Source organism: Procambarus clarkii, chromosome 10, assembly GCF_040958095.1.
Source record: "Procambarus clarkii isolate CNS0578487 chromosome 10, FALCON_Pclarkii_2.0, whole genome shotgun sequence".
Lineage (NCBI taxonomy): Eukaryota > Metazoa > Arthropoda > Malacostraca > Decapoda > Cambaridae > Procambarus > Procambarus clarkii.
The window spans coordinates 15,126,469-15,152,659 of record NC_091159.1 but is presented as its reverse complement, the minus strand read 5'-3'; the positions used below and the strand labels follow the sequence as shown (position 1 = coordinate 15,152,659).

The 26,191-nt window shown below is 43.5% G+C and overlaps 2 protein-coding genes across 2 annotated transcripts; both read right to left on the bottom strand.

Annotated features, from left to right (window-relative positions):
- Positions 1-1,289: 1,289 nt before the first annotated feature.
- Positions 1,290-6,123, bottom strand: LOC138363153 (integumentary mucin A.1-like). The gene is made up of 2 exons (XM_069322148.1): positions 6,107-6,123; positions 1,290-1,833 (listed from the first exon to the last, which is right to left on the bottom strand). The coding sequence occupies exons 1-2, from the start codon at positions 6,121-6,123 to the stop codon at positions 1,290-1,292; spliced, it is 561 nt and encodes a 186-aa protein (XP_069178249.1).
- Positions 6,124-10,331: 4,208 nt separating this feature from the next.
- Positions 10,332-26,191, bottom strand: LOC123746889 (G-protein coupled receptor moody). The gene is made up of 6 exons (XM_045728747.2): positions 26,107-26,191; positions 18,231-18,458; positions 13,536-13,794; positions 13,245-13,365; positions 11,688-11,849; positions 10,332-11,369 (listed from the first exon to the last, which is right to left on the bottom strand). Exons 2-6 carry the CDS (start codon positions 18,436-18,438, stop codon positions 10,899-10,901), a joined length of 1,221 nt encoding a protein of 406 aa, XP_045584703.2. The 5' UTR covers positions 18,439-18,458; positions 26,107-26,191; the 3' UTR covers positions 10,332-10,898.

The following is a 26,191-nucleotide window of genomic DNA, read 5'->3' as shown; positions in this document are numbered from 1 at the left end:
CAGCGAGTTTTCGGTTTCAGTGCATCAATGTCGTTATCTAGAGAAAAAATGCTTGCTGTACCCTGTTCATGTTCCCCTCTGAGGATCTGGAGGGTGTTTTTGATCAGTAATATGTATTATGCAACGTCCACGCGAGTTGTGAAGGAATGCGTATTAGGCAACTAGGACGAGAAGCGGTGTTCTCAACGTGGTATGGCCGTTGGATATTAGGCAACATCCACTACAGCTAACGTAGCGCCCTATGCGAGGTGGGGTGGAATGCGTATTAAGCTGCATCCACTACAGCTAACGTAGCGTCCTATGCGAGGTGGGGTGGAATGCGTATTAGGCTGCATGCACTACAGCTAACGTAGCGTCCTATGCGAGGTGGGGTGGAATGCGTATTAGGCTGCATGCACTACAGCTAACGTAGCGTCCTATGTGAGGTGGGGTGGAATGCGTATTAGGCTGCATCCACTACAGCTAACGTAGCGTCCTATGTGAGGTGGGGGTGGAATGCGTATTAGGCTGCATCCAGTACAGCTAACGTAGCGTCCTATGTGAGGTGGGGGTGGAATGCGTATTAGGCTGCATCCACTACAGCTAACGTAGCGTCCTATGCGAGGTGGAGTGGAATGCGTATTAGGCTGCATCCACTACAGCTAACGTAGCGTCCTATGCGAGGTGGGGTGGAATGCGTATTAGGCTGCATCCACAACAGCTAACGTAGCGTCCTATGCGAGGTGGGGGTGGAATGCGTATTAGGCAACGTGGCAATAAAATGTTCGACGCTGTGACGGAACGTGTAATGGCAAGATGATTAATGGTCCTTCTCCCTTCCCTAGGCCAACGATTTCCATTTTTAACTCTCCCTGGGCGAGTCATAACAAATTGTACTCGATACCGTTGTTTGCTGCTGCTGGATGTGAACGATCTGTTATACATGTGTTGTTTATACATATATTGTTAATTTATATTGCTAACGTTTACTTGATTTATAAAGGAAATACTTTAGTAAATGTATTGGGACTAAATGTAAAGGTTTAAAAGTTTATGTACTCTTAGAACAGCTTTACTGATGGTTCTGATGAGCCTCGTTTGGGCCAAGTGATCTCTTGAAGATTTACTTAATTTGTTGTGTAAGGTTAAAATGAGATACAAATGTATTCTAGTAGTCGTTGTATGACGTGTACAAAAAACACACATTCTGCATTCTCTCACAGCATTTGGATCGTATATCAACATACTCGCACGTGGACCAATAAATGGATCCTAATGGCTTAATTTGTCATTTTTTGTTTGTGTATAGTTTAGTTCATTTGTTGTGGGCGGCAGTTTCCACTGGTGTGGGCGGTAGTTTCCACTGGTGTGGGCTGCAGTTTCCTCTGGTGTGGGCGGTAGTTTCCACTGGTGTGGGCTGCAGTTTCCTCTGGTGTGGGCGGCAGTTTCCACTGGTGTGGGCTGCAGTTTCCTCTGGTGTGGGCGGCAGTTTCCACTGGTGTGGGCTGCAGTTTCCTCTGGTGTGGGCGGCAGTTTCCACTGGTGTGGGCGGTAGTTTCCACTGGTTTGGGCGGCAGTTTCCACTGGTGTGGGCGGCAGTTTCCACTGGTGTGGGCGGCAGTTTCCACTGGTGTGGGCGGCAGTTTCCACTGGTGTGGGCGGCAGTTTCCTCTGGTGTGGGCGGTAGTTTCCACTGGTGTGGGCGGCAGTTTCCACTGGTGTGGGCTGCAGTTTCCTCTGGTGTGGGCGGCAGTTTCCTCTGGTGTGGGCGGTAGTTTCCACTGGTGTGGGCGGCAGTTTCCACTGGTGTGGGCGGTAGTGGAAAAAGTTACAGAGGCCCCAGGTGCTCTGGGACTGAACCCCACAAATGAATTTGACTAAACAAGTTACAATCTTGATAAGCTAGTTATACAGTTCAATGTATATATCAACAATGGGTTCAAGAACTGGACAACGACAGTCTCTAAGCCAAACAATTTACATTTATGGTGCGCCAGTTACTTATAATTTAATGGGCTTATCATGCATCCCGCCCCCCCCCCCTCCATCCAATGGGGGCGGTGGAAAGGTTATAATTACTTGCATGCACTAACCACAGGTAACACGCTCAGGGTAATTGGCTACAATTTCTGGTAATAGATATTTTTTAATAAAATATTTACACATTTCTTGAACATTTGTTATAATGTTCTCTCTAAAATTCTCTATTTTTTCGCACTCCATCACATAGTGACGGCGGGTGTGAGAGTAATTTTGCTGATACTGTTTACATTTGGTCAGGTCTACAGCATCAGATAATGCAAACGGACAGAGACTTATAACTGAGTGTAATCAGAGCATTAAGCCGTACAAAGAAGTAGGGATTAGGCTTTGGTGAGTAAAACTAACATGGTCTCCCGAATAGACTCAAGTTAGAAATAAAATTGAAGTTGATTTTGGGAGATCCACTTCCGCCAGCTGTCGAGATCAATTACCTCACGCCAACTGGTAGGTTTGGTGGTGGGCTTAAGGCCTATCAACCCCTGGAAGGTTATTAAGGTCACCGCCACAGTTTACTGACCAGAGGGAAAAGGAATTACTAAGGGAAAGCACCAAGCCATTACGACTATATAGCAGAGGGGCCCAGACACACTTGAAGATGTTACACGATTAAAGACCACATTCACTCCAAACATCTACCACCTACGGGGCTACTCTTGCCCGTGCCACCTCTTGTGATGGCTTAATCTTCATCAATCAGTCGGTTTACTGACCAGACAGCAAGTATACATTAGTATTGTCTCCAGGGGGGGGGGGCGCAAAGTAAACTCAGTGTATACATAGAAGCGGGGTATTCACCTCTCTGTGTATATATCCGTGTATTTTCTTATATTATAGAACACTGATGCTTGTACTTATATGTGGGTATGTGCGTCGATATGTGCGTGGGTGGAGACAGTATCCACACATGCACGTCGTTGTTATAAATGTTATGTGTTGTATTATACGCTGCTCGTAATATGCAAAAGTTCCCGTAATGGTTTCCCTAATACAGTTGGTACATTTTGGTTTAGGCTACAAATAGAAGTTTCTTAAATATTAGAGAATCAACATTATTCCTCCAAATAATCATTAAAGATGACATTCATATTACTAAGAGTAATATAAAACATTTAACTTACATATCTAATAAAGTTTAATTTTCTGTTGAAAATTTCTATTTGTTCTTGTTAATAAGCTTGAAATTAATCTATATCAATTCTGTATTAAGTTCTATTTATACCGACTACCCCTCCCTCCCTGCCAACCGTTTACCCTGTAGTCTAGATCGCTTTACTTCGGCAATATATAAGGAAAAACGGATCCCTACAGCTTCCCCCTCTCCCATTACCATAACCGGCCTGAAATGTCAATATAGACCCCCCTTGTATTTTGTGAGTCCCAGGCCGCCCTCCGCCCCCGCCTGCCTGCCCCTACGGCAGCCCTCGGGAGCCAACGCTGCGTTGTCAAGTGGAATCGCCCCATGATATTGGTGGTGGGGAATTGGTGCTTATATGTTGTAGGATAAAGTTACTTCCTGAGAGACAGAGACACTCAATTATTATAGCTTGAGACGCTCATCTATAATTCATCCCTCGGATGACACGCATTTTGAACATGTTCTCTCAATAAATAGTCGTTCGAGAAATTAATTTGGCTGCCCATATAGAAGCTCAGGCCCCCTCTCACTCCAAGATAGAGCCTGCTTTTCCCCTGTGTCTTAATGAATATAACATAACCTCAAAGTATCCACCTATTAAAAACATTTAGAACAAAAATAGATCAATTTCCATTAATAGGCTTTCAATTTACTGATGGAGGATGGCGTATTTTGACTTGTAGGAACCATATACTAATGTGAATACTAATTCAAGTAAATCCTAATCCATATACGAGCGTCAATATTAATCCAACCAAAAGTTTATCTATAGTAGCGTCATTAATATACCTATTGAATCCTAATCCGTATACGAACGTCAATACTATTCAATCTTAATCCATATACGAACGCCAGTAATAATTCTAATGAATTCTAATCAAGATAAAAATGTCAATGGTAATCCTATTGACTCCAAATCCATATAAGAACGTCAGTAGTAATCCTATTGAATCCTGATCCATATACGACGTCAAATAATAATCCTGTTGGTAAATTCTTCTGGAAATTAATGTTGTCCATTAGTTATGATTTAATGCTCTTATGTTCAGAGGACAGGCGCGACATTCCACCACATTACATTATTATTCCACCGGCATTATTATTCCCTTCCGGCAGTCATGTCTGCTTAGTAAGGGCGACATGCCACCACCTTCCGGCAGTCATGTCTGCTTAGTAAGGGCGACATGCTACCACCTTCTGGCAGTCATGTCTGCTTAGTAAGGGCGACATGCTACCACCTTCCGGCAGTCATGTCTGCTTAGTAAGGGCGACATGCTACCACCTTCCGGCAGTCATGTCTGCTTAGTAAGGGCGACATGCTACCACCTTCTGGCAGTCATGTCTGCTTAGTAAGGGCGACATGCTATCACCTTCCGGCAGTCATGTCTACTTAGTAAGGGCGACATGCTACCACCTTCCGGCAGTCATGTCTGCTTAGTAAGGGCGACATGCTACCACCTTTCGGCAGTCATGTCTGCTTAGTAAGGGCGACATGCCACCACCTTCCGGCAGTCATGTCTACCAAGTTGGCGAAGTGCCATTAATCTATCGTGCCAGGATAGGTCAAGGCTCGTCTGGCAGTCCGATATATTATTCCAGTTTGCATAGTGTTTTCTTTATTAAATAATATACAATATAAAGATCATATTTACATCAATTTTTTTATCTTTATTTAATAATATACAATACAATATATACATAAATTTTTCAAGGGAATACTACATTACATATACAGTAGTATAATTCTCAGTAAACAAGTGTTTCATATTATCACAGAATATGAACTTTAAACCCCTAAATGTTATACTTATTTTTCTTTAAATGATTTACAGTTTTAGAGATTATATTTACATCAATTTACAGGGGAAAGTATTATATTTATATATATTTTATATAATTCTCAGTAAACCAATTTCCATATCATCACCGAGCATGAGCCGTAAACCCCAAATGTTATACAGTACTTGATCCTGCCTCGCAAGAACTTCAGTATTTTGTCTACTGAGTAACCCTCCTGCCTTCTTATCCACACACAAAAAAATGTAATCAGAAAGTAGCATAATTATTGTATTCTTAATTTTCTTGCATTTTATGTCAATATGAAACATTTAAAACCTCATTAAATCCACTCTAATACTTGGTCCACATAAAGCTTTAAGAGTGTCAGTAATCCAGTATACAAGAACAACTTTCTGCTTACAAAAATACAAGTTCAGTAGAACTTCGGTTTCAACTCTTTTACCATGTCGTAGCTCAGTCGATTAAGGCAGCGTCTGGGATGCTCTTGGACGCAGGTTCGAATCCTCGTCACGGCCCTTGTGAATTTGTACAATATATGCTTAATTAGGTAGTAAAGCTGTTGAGGGCTGCACCAGTAATTAGGATAATGTACTTTATGGTTATTATATGGCTAGATGTAAGCCTATACTCTGCGAGATGGGCTCTAGGCCTGTATTCTAGGCGGCAACGGGATGGACTATAAGTATATGCTCTACGGGGGTATGCTCTATAAGGCTATGGGGTAGACTCATAGACCTACGCTCTATGAGTCAACGAAATGGGCTTTAGGGTCATGCTCTACGAATCTATGGGATGCTGTTGGCAGAATAAAGGAAAGATTACACTGCGTAACTTTTCTGCGGTTTTTGGGTAATGTATGTTATTTTCTGATTACTTATACATATAGAAATTGGCTAATATTCCCTACAAACTTTGCCTCAGACAGCTTAGGAAAGATGTCTTGTAGGTACTTCAAGGCTGTCAAGTTATGAAACAAAGTGTTACACCTCAAGATAAGAAAGTCGGCAGCCTTCAGGCACCTTCAAGACGTCTTCCCTAAGCGAAGATCAAAGCGAAGTTTGAGAGGGAATAATAGCCATTTTGGAGGGTAGAAATAGCCTAAGCTACTCTATCTTTTAGTGATGCATTTTATTATCTCAATAAACTTACGTGAACTGAATAGCCATTTTCTATACTTTGAACGCATACGCAATCAGAAAATAACACCACACAGGACCAAAAGTATATTATTGCTGTTGATTGTTCTGTGCGTAATCAGTGCCTTAGCGCTCTCTCCTGATAATTACCTTACCTTCCTTGTTTATTTGTTTTTTCATATTTTTGTTAAAAAATATTTAAAATCTTAAATGATTTTAAGTACTTAATACAAATCAGGTTGTTTAAACATTAAATGAGATTAGGCGTATTATTATTATTATTTATAAAGAAATAGGCTAAAACAAGTCTGATTTACGTGAAAAATATATAAAAATATGTTTCTTATACATTAGAAACAATTTTTTTTAATATCACATAAAAAATATAAAATTAACGCAAATATTAAAAATCACGTTTAATATCAGCAGTAAAACATTGTACATTAACCAACAAGTTTCTCTCAGTCTCCCCTGAATCACAGTAACGGACGAACAACTTTCAATGTTTACCTTTCGTTTTCACAAATGAAGTCGGAATGAAACAATTTAATTTCCCAAATAAATGAAGCACTGCTGTTAATTCAGTACAAACTGTAGTCGTTGCCTTAGATAATTTCCGTTTAGTCCTGGCTAGCATGGCGAGTTGCCATTAGCCGTTATCAGGCTCTGACAGTCCGGGTACTCTTGGGGCCCATAACATTACAGGTTGTTAAGCTGTAAAAGATGGCGAACAAGAAGTGCATGTTGGCGGTAATTGTCTTAGTTCATCAGCGTGCACCTCTGTACAGCCGCCACCACTACAGGGAGCAAACACTCCCATCGCCCCCTCCCACACCACGGCAAGTTAGTATTGACATGGCGTTGGCGCAAGGAAGTGGAGATAGAGGAGCCGAGACACGTCCAAGTATCTCTTTACTGTTCTCATTAGTTTTAATCTCGAATTTCCTCACATGTTTTCCTCCCTAGATCCATCGGTCTTGAGGTAGTTTTGTATTCCTATTTTTAACTTCGTCCCGTGTAAATACGAATCCTTGTAACTGTAAGTAGATGCCGGCTCCACTCCGAGTAGCATGCACTATGTTCATTATTCCTTCCATGAACGTGCCGCTGTACTGAATTACGAACTTCTGAGATAAAATTTGATGGTTCAGGAAGCCATAAAGTTATAATCCTCTTAACTTACTGCTAATGACCGGCTCTACGAAGAGATATTCAGAACGACAAAGACAGGATTGAGCATGCGCGCTCAAGTTTCCAGCCCCACTTGTGTCACACTCACACTCTTCCTACATTGGCTTCCTTCAGAGGAGTTTTGTGTATGTTTGTAATATGTACATGTTCGTTATGTATGCATGTGTATTCAGCATGACCAGGAGTGGAGGCGTGACGGCTGAGTGGACAGCGCTCGGGATTCGTAGTCCTGAGGTTCCGGGTTCGATCCCCTGGCGGAGTCGGAAACAAATGGGCAGAGTTTTTTCACCATGATACCTCTTCATCTAGCAGTAAATAGGTATCTGGGAGCTGCTACGGGCTGCTTCCCGGGGATGTTTAATAAAAAGGAGGCCTGGTCGAGGACCGGGCCGCGGGGACGCTAAGCCCCGAAATCATCTCAAGATAACCTACCTCTTGGTGACCATAGCATATTCAAAGAATTGATGAAATAACTACGAATGCATGCGTGGCTCTTTTAGCCAATCACTGGTCTAGCAGTTACGTCAGTAGATAGTCATTGTGATGGCCTTGGTCGCCTAAGTTCGACTATGTATATATCTGTGTGTGTGTGTATGTGTGTATATATATATATGTATATGTATATATATATATATATATATATATATATATATCTTTTTAGACACTCAACCCACCAGGGGACTCGAACACTGGCCAACAAGGTGGCAGTTGCACGCTGTATCCACTACACCATACTTCAAAGCCATAAAGAGAGGTAGGAATTCTGGGGTATTTAACCAACCAGAACTCCAATCCTCTCCCAGGCAATGAGATAGTGTGGGACCCCCGGTGCTCTTTCATCGAACCCTGTTATATGGGAAAACTCAGTGCCAAATGCTTAATGCACAGACTAGCCTGTTCCACTAGCTGAAGTTTATAACTTTTTAGACACTCAACCCACCAGGGGACTCGAACACTGGCCAACAAGGTGGCAGTTGCCACCTTGTTGGTGGCAACTAATCACCAGAGAAGTCTTAACAAACAACACAGAAATCATCGATAGATACAGCGATAGCAGGCGGCTTGACATCTGCGAGGCACTACACATCAAAAAGTCAACACCAGCAATCAACAGCCAATTAATGCACAACTATATTCTACCCACTTCAAGACTCCGTACCAATATAGAAGCATCAAGAGGAAGTATGGGCCAATAGGGGACACAGGCACAAAACACTATCACTGAGGCAGTGGACACAGACAAAAATACAATCACTGGCAGGGGACACAGGCAGAGAATACAATCACTGAGGCAGGGGACACAGGCGGAGAATACATTCGCAATATGTCTCTAGGATACGACATAATATTGTCTTAACCTATGCTGGGATTGCCAACACTAAGCCTGACAAATGGTTAAAATAAACGACATAATTTTTTGTACAGAGTTAAGCTCAAAAGCTGTGCGATATGTTAGCCTAATGCATGAATATCGCCGACCGAGCGCATAACGGCAATTTGGATTAGCAATATTGCTATAACGTGGTTGTGCAACTCATGAAGACACACACACACACACACACACACACATCCTGGGGATGTGTGTGTGTGTGTGCGAGAGAGATAGCTATATCTAGTAGGTATGATAGAGAAAATTAGGTCGGGAGTCAGTACATTCGACAACCGAGGGTTAGAAAGGCGTTGGTCCAAGAGCTAAAAACTCGATGTCGCAGCCACAAATAGTTGCCCCAGTTAGCTGTTGTCGGGTGCATCCTGGAGGATGAGCAGTAGTTGGGCTCGTGGATATGATAGAGAAAATAGGTCGGGAGTCATTACATTAAAGTTGGTGGTTAGAAAGGCGAGGTCCAAGATCTAACAGATCGAGCCTGCAGGCATAAATAGGGACTCCAAATAGGTAAATAGGCTCAACAAATTAAACCAGTTGTTTCATGGTCAACGTTTTTATTAGTGAATACATCTTTGTTTATTTACATCAATATGACCATCACATATTATCAAAGTTTTGTGAGACTGACATTGATTTTAAACCATTTTCTTAAGTAACACACGGGACAAATGCTTCAACTTGATGTCATCAGTACCAACATCACTTTAGGATTCTAATACTAAACCTCAGTGTACAGGGATACACACCAAGAGGGTATACTCTGCTTCTCAGTGTATATAAATTCAGAGTCTAATTTGACTCTAGACTATGTCAGTATACTTAGTGGCTGATTCTTAAAAAGTTGTGATGGCCTTAATAACGCTCCCTTTGACAGGCTGAGGTTGACAGGCCCTTGGGCCTAACACCAAGCCAAACCTCATTCCGGATGATAAGTTTTAAAACTTATTTTGTTGACCAGACCACACACTAGAAAGTGAAGGGATGACGACGTTACGGTCCGTCCTGGACCATTCTCAAGTCGATTGTAAAACTTATTAACATTTAAAACCTATTGACTGTTTAGATGACTTAGGAAGTAATATACTTTTTAGCTCAGAGCATTCTTTAATAATTAACAGATGTAGTTTTTAAAGTATACTCAATGTATATATATAAACTGTACACCTATAGAAGTACACCTCGAGATATTTGGCTTGTTCTTAGTTTTAAGTACGGTTCATCGAAGTCTATGGGCTCCCATCATCACTAAGGCCTTTGGATTGCCAGGATCATTAGGGCCAGTCAACTGCTGCGTGATACAGCTCCCACTCTGCCATACTCTTCACGGTCTAGTAGCTAGGCTATGGGTTATTACCCCAGCCAGCGTGTGAAAATAGTTTAAGGATATATGTATATACACGTGTTGCAAACTTTAATTTGTACTTTTAGGGAGAGCATATATATATATATATATATATATATATATATATATATATATATATATATATATATATATATATATATATATATATATATATATATATATATATATATATATATATATATATATATATATATATATATATATATATATATATATATATATAGATAGATAGATAGATAAATTTGCAAAAAATCACAGTGGATTGGAAAATAGTTTAAGGACATATGTATATACATGTTGCAAACTTTAATTTGTACTTTTAGGGAGAATATTTGACACTACGTTCCATAATTTACAAATATACTTCTTATATAATTTTATATACATATATATGTACAGATGTGTAATGTGTGTTAGGTGTTACAACTATCAAGAAAATTCTTTAAGAAATATGTCCAAATGCTGAAGTTGGTTCACAATTTATCTAATTTCATAATTAATTTGTAATTATTTTATATACCTGTTAACTGATGTAACTACCTAGTATTCAGTTTTTGTTTATTATCCCTTGTTTTCCATTTCTGTTCGTTATAACTCTGCCGGGCTTTAACATGGAGTTTATCGTTGTGTTTCTAGTTCGTTAAACTCTGCATTTTATATATATCAGTGATTCCCATTTTGCGTCCTCATGAATTGACAAAACTGTATATTTGTAATTTTTTATGGACACGGTTTTTTCCTACCTATTAGGTATTGTTTGTAAATTCATGCTTAATATTTACAAAATAATGGTAATGCTTTTTATGTACACTAAATCATTGGTAAGTTCCTGTGTTCGTGGGAGTTACGAAGTAACATGTTCGTTCACGAATCAGATGTTTCCGTTACGAACTGGACCTTCTGAAGGATGTTCAAGTCCTTGTTCGAACTAGTTTGAGCACCGAGCAAAGGATCACTCTTTAATTCACTTCTGGGTTCCGATTTCGGTTCATTTTCAGAAACGTTGAAAACAGGGAAGCAGGAGAGTATCGTCCTGAGGCAGTGTCCGCTGGCTTCGCGGTACTGCTGACTCATTAACATATACACAATAGGGTCGAGGCAAAACTGGAGCCAGAAGACGACGTGGAAGAGGAGCCAGGCAGTTGGTAGCGTGTCGTAGAGGTTGAGCACGTGGATGACGATGTGCGGTACGCTACAGGTCAGGAGCACCAGGAAGATCACTAGAATGGTTCTGGTAACCTGCTCGTCCCACTGACGGAGTGTTCTGTCCTCTGCCGCCTCGCTCACACTCTTACGCCGGACCCGCATCTTCTTGCCTTGAGGGGAGTGACGCAGCTGAAAACAGCGAGTAATTATTAAAGTCCAGAATTTTACATTGCAACAAATGTCGAGAATTTTTTGTAACAATTTTCTAGTGAGACAAAAATTTAATTCAAGTTTTATAATTATCAAGCAATATGAATGTAGTGAATAATGTTAAAAATAACATGTAGGAGAAGGAAATATAACAGAGTCCTCACACTAGAGTACAAAATTAAAACAAAGCATTGCAAATTGTACGAAAGACCCTTGTAAGGAAGAAAGAACCTCTGCTCATTTGAGGGGTAAGAGCGTACAAAGTAGACGCTTGTGAGCGTTGGCACGTGTGCTCACCCTGATGTACATGAGGATGTAACAGCCGCTGGTGAAGAGGATGGGCAAGACGTACGTGAAGAACACGTGGACGGCCCGTCTGGCCCTCGAGGCCTTGCAGTTCGAGTCCTTCTTCAGGGACACCATCAGCTCCTTCTCCTCGAAGACCAGTTGCCCGAACACCTGGCGATCAAAGTCGTTATTTATTACCTTTGTCTTGTTTATGTCTTTGTTACTTGTGTTTTGTTTGTCTTCATTACAAGTGACTTGTTTATGTCTCTTTTTTTGTGTCTTGTTTATGTCTTTGTTACTTAGTTTTGTTTGTCATCATTACAAGTGACTTGTTTATGTCTTTGTTGTTTGAAGATTTCTTTGTGTTCTGTCTAGTTGTTTATAACTAGTTACTTGTGTACAGCCAAATAAGGGAGATGCCTCGCCTGGTCTTATTCCGCCAGGAGTCAACCGACTTAGTAAAATGGGCTTCAGGAAGTACCGCTTGGCTCTGATGGATTGATGAAGATTAAGCCACCCAAGAGATGGCACGGGCATGAATAGCCCGTAAACTCGGCTCTGCAAGCACAGCCCTGGAAACACAAACCGAAACTGTCTCTATTTTCCGCTTGTTACAACTTGTAATAAAGTTGTTACATCATGGCTTAACGTGTTTATGACGTATTAGAACGTTGTTACAACTTGCTATATTGGTTGTTATAACTGGTTAGGAGGCGTTAAAACTTGTTCGAACGTTGTACCAACGTTGTAGTTTCGGTGTTTTTTTGGCGGGAGGTAGATAATAGGAATGAGGGGTGTTTCCATCGTTGGTATGATGGATACCATCGATGAGCTACTCGAAATTCAGAAAAGTTCTAAATTCAGTTCTTAGAGTCTTAGATTCTAAAAGTTTTTAAATTCAGCTACTCGAAGCAAAGAGTTCCAAGTAGCACGGGCTATGGTGAGCCCGTAGTGGACTAACCTGGCACAGGAACGGGGCTGTAACTTGGTGTTTCCATCCACAAGAGCCAACTGTATCCAACACTACACCGGTTACGTTCATGTGGCTATAATTACACATGCTCATTAAATCCAGATTTGCTACAGTATTACAGTCTGCCTGAATAGTTCATATATGATATGTCGGCATAAATTTATATACCATGAATTTACTGCATTTGACATGAATCGCCTGATGTCTTTCTGCTCTTGTTTGGCGTCCTGAAGGATAACTAGGACCTCTTAAATATTCTGTACTATAGACATTAAGGTGAGGTTGACCAGACCACACACTACTCAAGGTAAGGTATTTATCAGATCACTAAGTTAATATAACAATATAGTACTTGGAAGGAATAAGAAAATATAAATTTGGGACAGGACGGAGGGAAAGGAATGGGGCCCAACCTCTCGGACGGTCGTGAATTGAATGCTGACCTTCAAGGCCGGCGCTCTACCGTCCCATTCCAAGTGGCTGGATATACCAAAGACAGTGCTATACTGGCTTAGCACTGTGTTAGTTGTGATAGTTGTATCTTTCCCCTACAAAGCAATGGCATGACGTACTGGCAGTTAGCTGGTACTTACCCCGAAGCTGAGTGGGACCCACAGGAGAGCGGAGTACAGCCACAGAACTATCATGTATATGGTGACATTCCGGCGCTGCATTATCCTCTTGTACAAGGCGGGATACATCACCGCCAGCAGCCTGCAAGTGGAAGCATTGATTGTACTCTACTGCGTAATATTTTTCCCTCATGGGATCTAAGCTTATAACCATTACCTTTTATTCTGCAATAACGTGATTAAAACCAGGTTTGCAACAACGGAATTAAAGCCCGATTTGCAATACTAATTTCAAAGTAACATTCGGCGCACCTGTTGAGAGCGAGAGCACAGATGGTGTGCAGATGGACCTGGCTGAGAGTGAGGCCCAAGGTGTATGCAACGAGGGTTAACCACTCAGGGTAGGTGACCCGACCGTGGTAATGGACCTGCAGGCACCCTCCTCCGAACATAGGCATGCCTATCATGCATACAGGCAGCAGGCAGGCCGGCAGGTTGACCATGAAGGTTGTGGAGGGGCTCTGACGTAGCTTCTTGCTCAGCATCAGAGACAACACGGCTAGGAAATTGCCTGGAGGATCACACAATTGAAATATATTAATTACGATTATTAGGTATGAAAACTAATCCACATATATAATAATTAAAGAAGGTTTTCTTTTCTTTATTAAATAATATACAATATAAAGATCATATTTACATAAATTTACAGTCGGTAAATACTACATTTATATGCGGAAAATCCACAGAGAAAACTATTAAATTGTGGATTTAAATTATCCACAGAGAAAACCATTTGTGATCGTCAAATTGCACTACATTTATATATATATTGTGTGACCACATTTCGATCCATCCTGAACTTTATATGGCGACGTTACGGTCCGCTCTAGAGTTTTACGTGGCGACGTTTCGGTCTGTCCAGGACCCTTATTGTGACTTACTGTCTGTGTTAGATGATAAATTTTAATGGATTTAAATTATCATGAATACACACAGCAAAGACTGACCAAGTCAGGATTCGGCATCTATTAGCACATTGGTCAGACTAACACATAACACATGACATAGCCTATTATACAGCCTAGCACGAGTACCCTAGTACACTTGATAGGCCACAAAACCTAGCTACACAACAATGACAGATAGCCTAGTACGGATGATAGTACACATAACCTAGCTACACAACAAGTGACAAGTAGCCTAGTGCGGATGATAGTACACATAACCTAGCACACAACAGATGACAAGTAGCCTAGTGCGGATGATAGTACATATAACTTAGCACACAACAGATGACAAGTAGCCTAGTACGGATGATAGGCCACATAACCTAGCACACAACAGATGACAAGTAGCCTAGTACGGATGATAGTACACATAGCCTAGCACCCAACACGTGGCACGATCTACAATGCCTGTGTTAAAGAATAACACAGACACCAGTATCACATGAGTGTGAGGGAGCTGGTGGTGTTACTGGGATGCGCTGGGAGTTATCTGGTCGCATCCTCAGACACGCCGGGGGAATCCAACAAGTTGTGTGGTGCCTTCAGTGTTAACATTTATAGATATTAAACTGTTGTGAAATATAGTATCGTACCTCTAAAAATGACAATATATCCAGCAACTGTAGGGAATATTTACAACAATTTTGACTGATACATCCCCAAAAATATACTGTTTTGTAGAGGGTTGAGAAAGATGGTAGTAACATAACTTAGGTTACTTGCTAACCTAAGTACTAAGATTTCTCATAGGTCTTGTGGAGTTCGTAAATATACTGCATTAGGCCTAAAAATTCACAAATATTAGGACTAGGTTTGTTTATTTTAATCTCAAGCATAATTTGAACGATAATCAAAAAATTACTTCAGCAAAATTCCTTTCTCGCTTGACTCGTCCACAGAACATATCCTCACAACTAACAGATGTCTGAGAAGCTGAGTCAAGCTTCACCGAGCACCTGCATTAGTGCACTACACCACTAAACAATGACAGCTATTAAAACAGTAACAAATCATTAGCTAGAGAGAGCAGACGGGAGACATCTCCCGTCCACGAGGATAACCATAGCCCGTGCTTCTTGCCCCGCTCCTGTGCCAGGTAAGTTCACTACAGGCTCACCATAGCCCGTGCTACTTGGAACTTTTGCTCTAAGTAGTTGAATCTAAAACAACATGTAGCTAGAGGTCACAGACCCAGAAACACTTGAAGATGTCACACGACCGATCACATTCACATGACCGATGCCAGCAAGCATAAGAAATATTGCCGGAACAACCGTGGACATTTTCAAGAGGAAACTAGATTTATTCCTCCAAGGAGTGCCGGACCAACCGGGCTGTGGTGGGTATGTGGGCCTGCGGGCCGCTCCAAGCAACAGCCTGGTGGACCAAACTCTCACAAGTCAAGCCTGGCCTCGGGCCGGGCTTGGGGAGTAGAAGAACTCCCAGAACCCCATCAACCAGGTATTCACTCCAAATATCTACCACCTACGGGGCTATTCATGCCCGTGCCACCTCTTACGGTGGTTTAATCTTTGTCAATCAAATCAATTAACTAGAGCCAGATTTTTACCTGAGCCACATCTTTACAATTAGTTAGAGCCATATCTTTACATGAGCAGATGTTAAATAACAAATATTATACCGTAGAAATGAATCTATGACAACAAATAACAGTTCCGAAGAACTGAAGTTAGAGGGAAAGACGTTACTTTAGTGAGTTCTTTGCTGCTCGTTGCCGTCACGGATATTTACCATTTACTGTTATCTTTTAACTAAGTTAAACATTGTGTGTAACTGGAGAAGGTCAGTCCACCTCCTCCAAGAGGAATTCCCACACCCGTGCGTCTTATCTCCTGGCTTTTCAAGTTCTTCACCGTCAAGGTGAAGCACCTTCAGCACCTTAGCTCAAGTTCCATCTGTCACTTGGCTCAGATCCACACTGTGATTCACTATCATTCATTATAACGTGGAATATAAGTCCATTCACGCATGAACATTAAGGACTCTGGAAAATAAGAAGTTTGTACAGTGCTGGAAGCCTCATCTACTGAACTGTACGGTGCTGGGAGCCTCAGCTACTGTACTGTACAGTGCTGGGAGCCTCAGCTACTGTACTGTACGGTGCTGGGAGCCTCAACTACTGTACTGTACAGTGCTGGGAGCCTCAGCCACTGAACTATACAGTGCTGGGAGCCTCAGCTACTGTTCTGTACGGTGCTGGGAGCCTCAGCTACTGTACTGTACAGTGCTGGGAGCCTCAGCTACTGTACTGTACAGTGCTGGGAGCCTCAGCTACTGTACTGTACAGTGCTGGGAGCCTCAGCTACTGTACTGTACAGTGCTGGAAGCCTCAGCTACTGTACTGTACAGTGCTGGAAGCCTCAGCTACTGTTCTGTACGGTGCTGGGAGCCTCAGCTACTGTACTGTACAGTGCTGGAAGCCTCAGCTACTGTACTGTACAGTGCTGGGAGCCTCAGCTACTGTACTGTACAGTGCTGGGAGCCTCAGCTACTGTACTGTACAGTGCTGGGAGCCTCAGCTACTGTACTGTACAGTGCTGGGAGCCTCAGCTACTGTACTGTACAGTGCTGGGAGCCTCAGCTACTGTACTGTACAGTGCTGGGAGCCTCAGCTACTGTACTGTACAGTGCTGGGAGCCTCAGCTACTGTACTGTACAGTGCTGGGAGCCTCAGCTACTGTACTGTACAGTGCTGGGAGCCTCAGCTACTGTACTGTACAGTGCTGGAAGCCTCAGCTACTGTTCTGTACGGTGCTGGGAGCCTCAGCTACTGTACTGTACAGTGCTGGGAGCCTCAGCTACTGTACTGTACAGTGCTGGAAGCCTCAGCTACTGTTCTGTACGGTGCTGGAAGCCTCAGCTACTGTTCTGTACGGTGCTGGGAGCCTCAGCTACTGTACTGTACAGTGCTGGGAGCCTCAGCTACTGTACTGTACAGTGCTGGAAGCCTCAGCTACTGTTCTGTACGGTGCTGGGAGCCTCAGCTACTGTACTGTACAGTGCTGGGAGCCTCAGCTACTGTACTGTACAGTGCTGGAAGCCTCAGCTACTGTTCTGTACGGTGCTGGAAGCCTCAGCTACTGTTCTATACGGTGCTGGGAGCCTCAGCTACTGTACTGTACAGTGCTGGGAGCCTCAGCTACTGTACTGTACAGTGCTGGGAGCCTCAGCTACTGTACTGTACAGTGCTGGGAGCCTCAGCTACTGTACTGTACAGTGCTGGAAGCCTCAGCTACTGTACTGTACAGTGCTGGAAGCCTCAGCTACTGTACTGTACAGTGCTGGAAGCCTCAGCTACTGTTCTGTACGGTGCTGGGAGCCTCAGCTACTGTACTGAACAGTGCTGGAAGCCTCAGCTATTGTACTGTACAGTGCTGGAAGCCTCAGCTACTGTACTGTACAGTGCTGGAAGCCTCAGCTACTGTTCTGTACGGTGCTGGGAGCCTCAGCTACTGTACTGTACAGTGCTGGGAGCCTCAGCTACTGTACTGTACGGTACTGGAAGTCTCAGCTACTGTACTGTACAGTGCTGGGAGCCTCAGCTACTGTAGCCTCAGCTACTGTTCTGTACGGTGCTGGGAGCCTCAGCTACTGTACTGTACAGTGCTGGGAGCCTCAGCTACTGTTATTGTACGGTGCTGGAAGCCTCAGCTACTGTACTGTACAGTGCTGGGAGCCTCAGCTACTGTATTGTACGGTGCTGGAAGCCTCAGCTACTGTACTGTACAGTGCTGGGAGCCTCAGCTACTGTATTGTACGGTGCTGGAAGCCTCAGCTACTGTACTGTACGGTGCTGGAAGCCTCAGCTACTGTACTGTACAGTGCTGGGAACCTCGTGTACTGTGCTTAATGTGCTGGAAACCTCAGCCATTGTACTGTACGGTACTGGGAGCCTCGGTTACTATATTGCATGGTGTTGAAAGTCTCAACCACTGCATCGTACTCTGTAAACTACTGTCATATAGTATGTACTAACCAATGGTGCCGACGATAGCGATGAGGAAGACGAACACGGCGGTGAGAGTGAGAATCGGTTGACGATACTGGCTCTCCTCCTCCGTCTCTGGCTTGGGCGTGCAGCTGTCCGCCGCTGCCTCCACTACTGCCCCCATTACCAGTACTGCTGCCACCGCTGACACCGCTGCCATGGCTGACACTGGGGGCGGCGACGACAGCTTCGTCATTATACACCTCGACGACGCTTCTGCAATTACACGAAGCATTAATGTTGGTTTTCTGGTGATGCTGTGAGTCATGAGCTGAGAGCTTTTAATCTGGCACGTGCGCATCCTTCAGCCAGCATCCCGTAGTCACATCTGTCATCACATGTCACGCTGAGTCTGGCTCTCCAATGTATTCGCACCACACACGTTAATTGATGGGTTAAGTAATAATTGTAAATAAGAAGCAATAAGATGCTTATCTTAACATACTAAGAAGGTTAGGTGAGGTCGGTGTTTTCTATGAAGCTTTTCAAGGTAAACTAAAATATTCACAATCAATTAGTATGTCACATATGCACTTATTACATAAGCCAATATTGACTGAAAGCAAGTGCGAGAATGGGTTGCATTAATATTCCCACACATGGCTCGCTACACAGTCTATACCAAACACACACTGCGTTCTATCTGTGTGTCTACACCTTCTTAATTGTATTAAAAGGGGATAATTATATTGCTTTTAGTGTTCCATTAAAATGTGCTAAGAATTCAATTTACTCTAAAAAAAGCAACAATACAGTGCAATCTTTTGCCTCGCAGGTTTTAGAATGATTATATAACAGAATGAAAATGTCTTAAGCACCAGTACTCCTGAATCATCATGGCTACCAGTACGCCTGAATCATCATGGCTACCAGTACGCCAGAATCATCATGGCTACCAGTACACCTGAATCATCATGGTTACCAGTACGCCAGAATCATCATGGCTACCAGTACGCCTGAATCATCATGGCTACCAGTACGCCTGAATCATCATGGCTACCAGTACGTCTGAATCATCATGGCTACCAGTACGCCAGAATCATCATGGCTACCAGTACGCCTGAATCATCATGGCTACCAGTACGCCAGAATCATCATGGCTACCAGTACGCCAGAATCATCATGGCTACCAGTACACCAGAACCCGCAGGATTAGTAATACACACACAAAAAACACTTGGGATTACGAATAAACACGAATCTCCCACTTCACGAAATCACTCTGTCATACTGAGATTGCTGCAGTATGTTCTTGATAATTTACGCATGTGTCTTACTTCTGAGAGATGTTATGCCCTTTGGCAAGAATTATGTGCTCGTCCGCTCATCTTCTCCCAAATACACACACACACACACACACACACACACACACACACACACACACACACACACACACACACACACACATCATGTGTGTGTGTGTGTGTGTGTGTGTGTGTGTGTGTGTGTGTGTGTGTGTGTGTGTGTGTAAAATCCCAATTTTAAGGATTGAAACAGAGGATGATAGTAGGAGGCTACAAGATGACCTGGATAGACTGAGTGAATGGTCCAACAAATGGCTGTTGAAGTTCAACCCGAGTAAATGCAAAGTAATGAAACTAGGCAGTGGAAACAGGAGGCCAGGCACAGGATACAGAATAGGAGATGAAGTACTTAATGAAACAGACAGAGAGAAAGATCTAGGAGTTGATATCACACCAAACCTGTCTCCTGAAGCCCACATAAAGAGAATAACGTCTGCGGCATATGCGAGGCTGGCTAACATCAGAACGGCGTTCAGGAACCTGTGTAAGGAATCATTCAGAATCTTGTACACCACATATGTAAGACCAATCCTGGAGTATGCGGCCCCAGCATGGAGCCCGTACCTTGTCAAGCACAAGACGAAGCTGGAATAAGTCCAAAGGTATGCTACTAGACTAGTCCCAGAACTAAGAGGCATGAGTTATGAGGAAAGGCTGCGGGAAATGCACCTTACGACACTGGAAGACAGAAGAGTAAGGGGGGACATGATCACAACCTACAAAATCCTCAGGGGAATCGACCGGGTAAACAAGGATGAACTATTCAACACTGGTGGGACGCGAACAAGGGGACACAGGTGGAAGCTGAGTACCCAAATGAGCCACAGAGACGTTAGAAAGAACTTTTTCAGTGTCAGAGTAGTTAGTAAATGGAATGCATTAGGAAGTGATGTGGTGGAGGCTGACTCCATACACAGTTTCAAATGTAGATATGATAGAGCCCAATAGGCTCAGGAATCTGTACACCAGTTGATTGACGGTTGAGAGGCGGGACCAAAGGGCCAGAGCTCAACCCCTGCAAGCACAATTAGGTGAGTACAATTAGGTGAGTACACACACACACACACACACACACACACACACACGCACACACACACACACACACACACACACACACACACACACACACACACACACACACACACACACACACACACACACACACACACACACACACACACACACACACACACACACAACAGTTGACAACTCTAGATGCAACTAAAGCAGTTGGACCAGACAAAGTATCACCGTGGATACTAAAAGAAGCAGCACAGGCCCTCAGCGTGCCTCTGGCAATGATCTTTAATGAGTCACTTATGTCAGGAGAATTGCCCAGTTGCTGGAAGAAGGCAAATGTCGTGCCGATCTTCAAGAAAGGAGATAGGGAGGAGGCACTTAACTACAGACCTGTATCACTGACAAGCATCCCCTGTAAAATACTGGAAAGAATAATTAGGCTACGACTGGTTGCACACCTGGAGAACATTAGGTTTGTGAACAAACATCAACATGGGTTCTGGACAGGGAAATCGTGCCTAACAAACCTTCTGGAATTCTATGATAAAATAACGAGGATAAGACAGGACAGAGATGGTTGGGCAGACTGCATATTTCTGGACTGCCAAAAAGCCTTTGATACAGTACCGCACATGAGACTGCTGTTCAAGCTCGAGAGGCAGGCGGGGGTGGGGGGAAAGGTCCTAGAATGGATAAGGAACTACCTAACAGGAAGGAGCCAAAGAGTTACGGTAAGGGGCGAGAAGTCGGACTGGCGAACAGTAACAAGTGGAGTACCACAAGGATCGGTGCTGGGACCAATTCTATTTCTTGTATATGTTAACGACATGTTTACAGGCGTAGAGTCCTACATGTCGATGTTTGCGGATGATGCAAAGTTGATGAGAAGAGTTGTGACAGATGAGGATTGCAGGATCCTCCAAGAGGACCTGAACAGATTGCAGAGATGGTCAGAGAAATGGCTACTAGAATTCAACACGAGCAAATGTAAAGTTATGGAAATGGGACTAGGAGATAGGAGACCAAAGGGACAGTACACAATGAAGGGGAACAGCCTACCTGTAACGACGCGTGAAAGAGACCTGGGGGTGGACGTAACACCTAATCTATCTCCTGAGGCACATATTAATAGGATAACGACAGCAGCGTACTCTACACTGGCAAAAGTTAGAACATCATTCAGAAACCTAAGTAAGGAGGCATTTAGGGCGCTTTACACTGCCTACGTAAGGCCAGTCTTAGAGTATGCCGCCTCATCATGGAGTCCCCATCTGAAGAAGCATATAATGAAACTGGAAAAGGTTCAGAGGTTTGCAACGAGACTCGTCCCAGAGCTACGAGGGATGGGGTATGAAGAGCGCCTGAGGGAACTGTGCCTTACGACACTAGAAAGAAGAAGGGAGAGGGGGGACATGATAGGAACGTATAAGATACTCAGAGGAATTGACAGAGTGGACATCGACGAAATGTTCACACGGAATAGTAACAGAACGAGAGGACATGGATGGAAGCTTGAAACTCAGATGAGTCACAGAGATGTTAGGAAGTTTTCTTTTAGCGTGAGAGTAGTGGGGAAATGGAATGCACTTCAGGAACAGGTTGTGGAAGCAAATACTATTCATAATTTTAAAACCAGGTATGATAGGGAAATGGGACAGGAGTCATTGCTGTAAACAACCGATGCTCGAAAGGCGGGATCCAAGAGTCAATGCTCGATCCTGCAAGCACATATAGGTGAGTACATATAGGTGAGTACACACACACACACACGAGAGAGAGAGGCAGGCGGGGGTGGGGGGAAAGGTCCTAGCATGGATAAGGAACTGCCTAACAGGAAGGAGTCAAAAAGTTACGGTAAGGGGCGAGAAGTCGGACTGGCGAACAGTAACAAGTGGAGTACCACAAGGATCGGTGCTGGGACCAATTCTATTTCTAGTATATGTTAACGACATGTTTACAGGCGTAGAGTCCTACATGCCGATGTTTGCAGATGACGCAAAGTTGATGAGAAGAGTTGTGACAGATGAGGATTGCAGGATCCTCCAAGAGGACCTGAACAGGTTGCAGAAATGGTCAGAGAAATGGCTATTGGAATTCAACACGAGCAAATGTAAAGTTATGGAAATGGGACTAGGAGATAGGAGACCAAAGGGACAGTACACAATGAAGGGGAACAGCCTACCTGTGACGACGCGCGAAAGAGACCTGGGGGTGGACGTAACACCTAATCTATCTCCTGAGGCACATATAAATAGGATAACGACAGTAGCGTACTCTACGCTGGTAAAAGTTAGAACATCATTCAGAAACCTAAGTAAGGAGGCATTTAAGGTGCTTTACACTGTCTACGTGAGGCCAGTCTTAGAGTATGCCGCCTCATCATGGAGTCCCCATCTGAAGAAGCATATAAAGAAACTGGAAAAGGTTCAGAGGTTTGCAATGAGACTCGTCCCAGAGCTACGAGGGATGGGGTATGAGGAGCGCCTGAGGGAACTGTGCCTTACGACACTAGAAAGAAGAAAGGAGAGGGGATGAAATGATAGGAACGTATAAAATACTCAGAGGGATTGTCAGAGTGGACATATACGAAATGTTCACACGGAATAGTAACAGAACGAGGGGACATGGGTGGAAGCTGGAATCTCAGATGAGTCACAGGGATGTTAGGAAGTTTTCTTTTAGCGTGAGAGTAGTGGGAAAATGGAATGCACTTAAGGAACAGGTTGTGGAACCAAATACTATTCATAATTTTAAAACCAGGTATGATAGGGAAATATGACCGGAGTCATTGCTGTAAACAACCGATGCTCGAAAGGCGGGATCCAAGAGTCAATGCTCGATCCTGCAGACACAACTAGGTGAGTACAACTAGGTGAGTACACACACACACACACACACACACACACACACACACACACACACACACACACACACACACACACACACACACACACACACACACACACACACACACACACACACATATTCAAGATTCTGAGGGGAATTGATAGGGTAGATAAAGACAGTCTATTTAACACAAGGGGAACACGTACAAGGGGACACAGGTGGAAACTGAGTGCCCAAATGAGCCACAGAGATATTAGAAAGAACTTTTTTAGTGTCAGAGTGGTGGACAAATGGAATGCATTAGGAAGAGATGTGGTGGAGGCTGACTCCATACACAGTTTCAAGTGTAGATATGATAGAGCCCAATAGGCTCAGGAATCTGTACACCTGTTGATTGACGGTTGAGAGGCGGGACCAAAGAGCCAGAGCTCAACCCCCGCAAACACAACTAGGTGAGTACACACACACAAACACACACACACACACACACACACACACACACACACACACACACACACACACACACACACACACACACACACACACACACACACACACACACACACACACACACACACACACACACACACACACACACACACACACACACACACACACACACACACACACACACACACACACACACACACACACACACACATACACACACATGAGAAAAGAACCTAGTAACACATCTGGAGAGAAGGGACTTCGTGACAAATCGCCAACATGGGTTCAGGGAGGGTAAATCTTGCCTGACAGGCTTAATAGAATTCTACGACCAGGTGACAAAGATTAAGCAAGAAAGAGAATGCTGGGCGGACTGCATTTTCTTGGATTGTCGGAAAGTCTTTGACACAGTACCGCATAAGAGGCTGGTACATAAGCTGGAGAGACAGGCAGGTGTAGCTGGTAAGGTGCTCCAGTGGACAAGGGAGTACCTGAGCAATAGGAAGCAGAGAGTTACGGTGAGGGGTGAGACCTCAGATTGGCGTGAAGTCACCAGTGGAGTCCCACAGGGCTCTGTACTCGGTCCTATCTTGTTTCTGATATATGTAAATGATCTCCCGGAGGGTATAGATTCATTTCTCTCAAAGTTTGCTGATGACGCCAAAATTATAAGAAGGATTAAGACAGAGGAGGACTGCTTGAGGCTTCAAGAAGACCTAGATAAGCTGAAGGAATGGTCGAATAAATGGTTGTTAGAGTTTAACCCAAGCAAATGTAATGTAATGAAGATAGGTGTAGGGAGCAGGAGGCCAGATACTAGGTATCATCTGGGAGATGAAATTCTTCAGGAGTCAGAGAGAGAAAAATGACTTGGGGGTTGACATCACGCCAGACCTGTCCCCTGCAGCCCATATCAAGAGGATAACATCAGCGGCATATGCCAGGCTAGCCAACATAAGAACGGCATTCAGAAACTTGTGTAAGGAATCATTCAGAACTTTGTATTCCACATATGTCAGGCCAATCCTGGAGTATGCAGCCCCAGCATGGAGTCCATATCTAGTCAAGGATAAGACTAAACTGGAAAAGGTTCAAAGGTTTGCCACCAGATTACTACCCGAGCTGAGAGGTATGAGCTACGAGGAGAGACTACGGGAATTAAATCTCACTTCGCTGGAAGACAGAAGAGTTAGGGGGGGACATGATCACCACATTCAAGATTCTCAAGGGAATTAATAGGGTAGATAAAGACAGACTATTTAACACAAGGGGCACACGCACTTGGGGACACAGGTGGAAACTGAGTCCCCAAATGAGCCACAGAGATATTAGAAAGAACTTTTTTGGTGTCAGAGTGGTTGACAAATGGAATGCATTAGGAAGTGATGTGGTGGAGGCTGACTCCATACACAGTTTCAAGTGTAGATATGATAGAGCCCAATAGGCTCAGGAATCTGTACACCTGTTGATTGACTGTTGAAAGGCGGGACCAAAGAGCCAGAACTCAACCCCCGCAAGCACAATTAGGTGATTAGGTGAGTACACACACACAATGGGGCCGGTGGCCGAGCGGACAGCACGCTACACACGTGATTCTGTGGTCCCGAGTTCAATCCTGGCGAGAAACAATGGGCAGAGTTTCTTTCACCCTATACTCCTGTTACCTAGCAGTAAATAGGGACCTGGGAGTTAGTCAACTGTCACGGGCTGCTTCCTGGTGTTTGTGTGTGTTGTGTGAAAAAAAAATAGTAGTAGTAATTAGAAACAGTTGAGAGGCGGGCCGAAAGAGCAGAGCTCAACCCCTGCAAGCACAACTAGGTAAATACAACTATGTGACTACACACACTTATATAATTTTATTTTCATATTTATCATAATATTTTTTGATGTGTTTGTGTAAGGTTAATGCAATGGATGTTTACACATAGGTAGGAAGGTGGTGTGTGTGTGTGTGTGTGTGTGTGTGTGTGTGTGTGTGTGTGTGTGTGTGTGTGTGTGTGTGTGTGTGTGTGTGTGTGTACTCGCCTAATTGTCAATTAGGTGACAATTAGGTGAGTACAAACACACACACACACACACACCACCTACCTACCTACCTATATGTAAACATCCATCACATTAACCTTACACAAACACATGAAAAAATAATATGATAAATATGAAAATGAAATAATATAACTAATAACTAATAACGATATAAAGGTAATGCAGTCAATATAAGCTGGTGGAATGGAAAGACTTACCTTACTTGGTGACTGTCCCGGGAGCTCGTGGCGAGTGATCCTACGTCTACACGAACAGTGTGAGCCACACTACAATATTATCAGG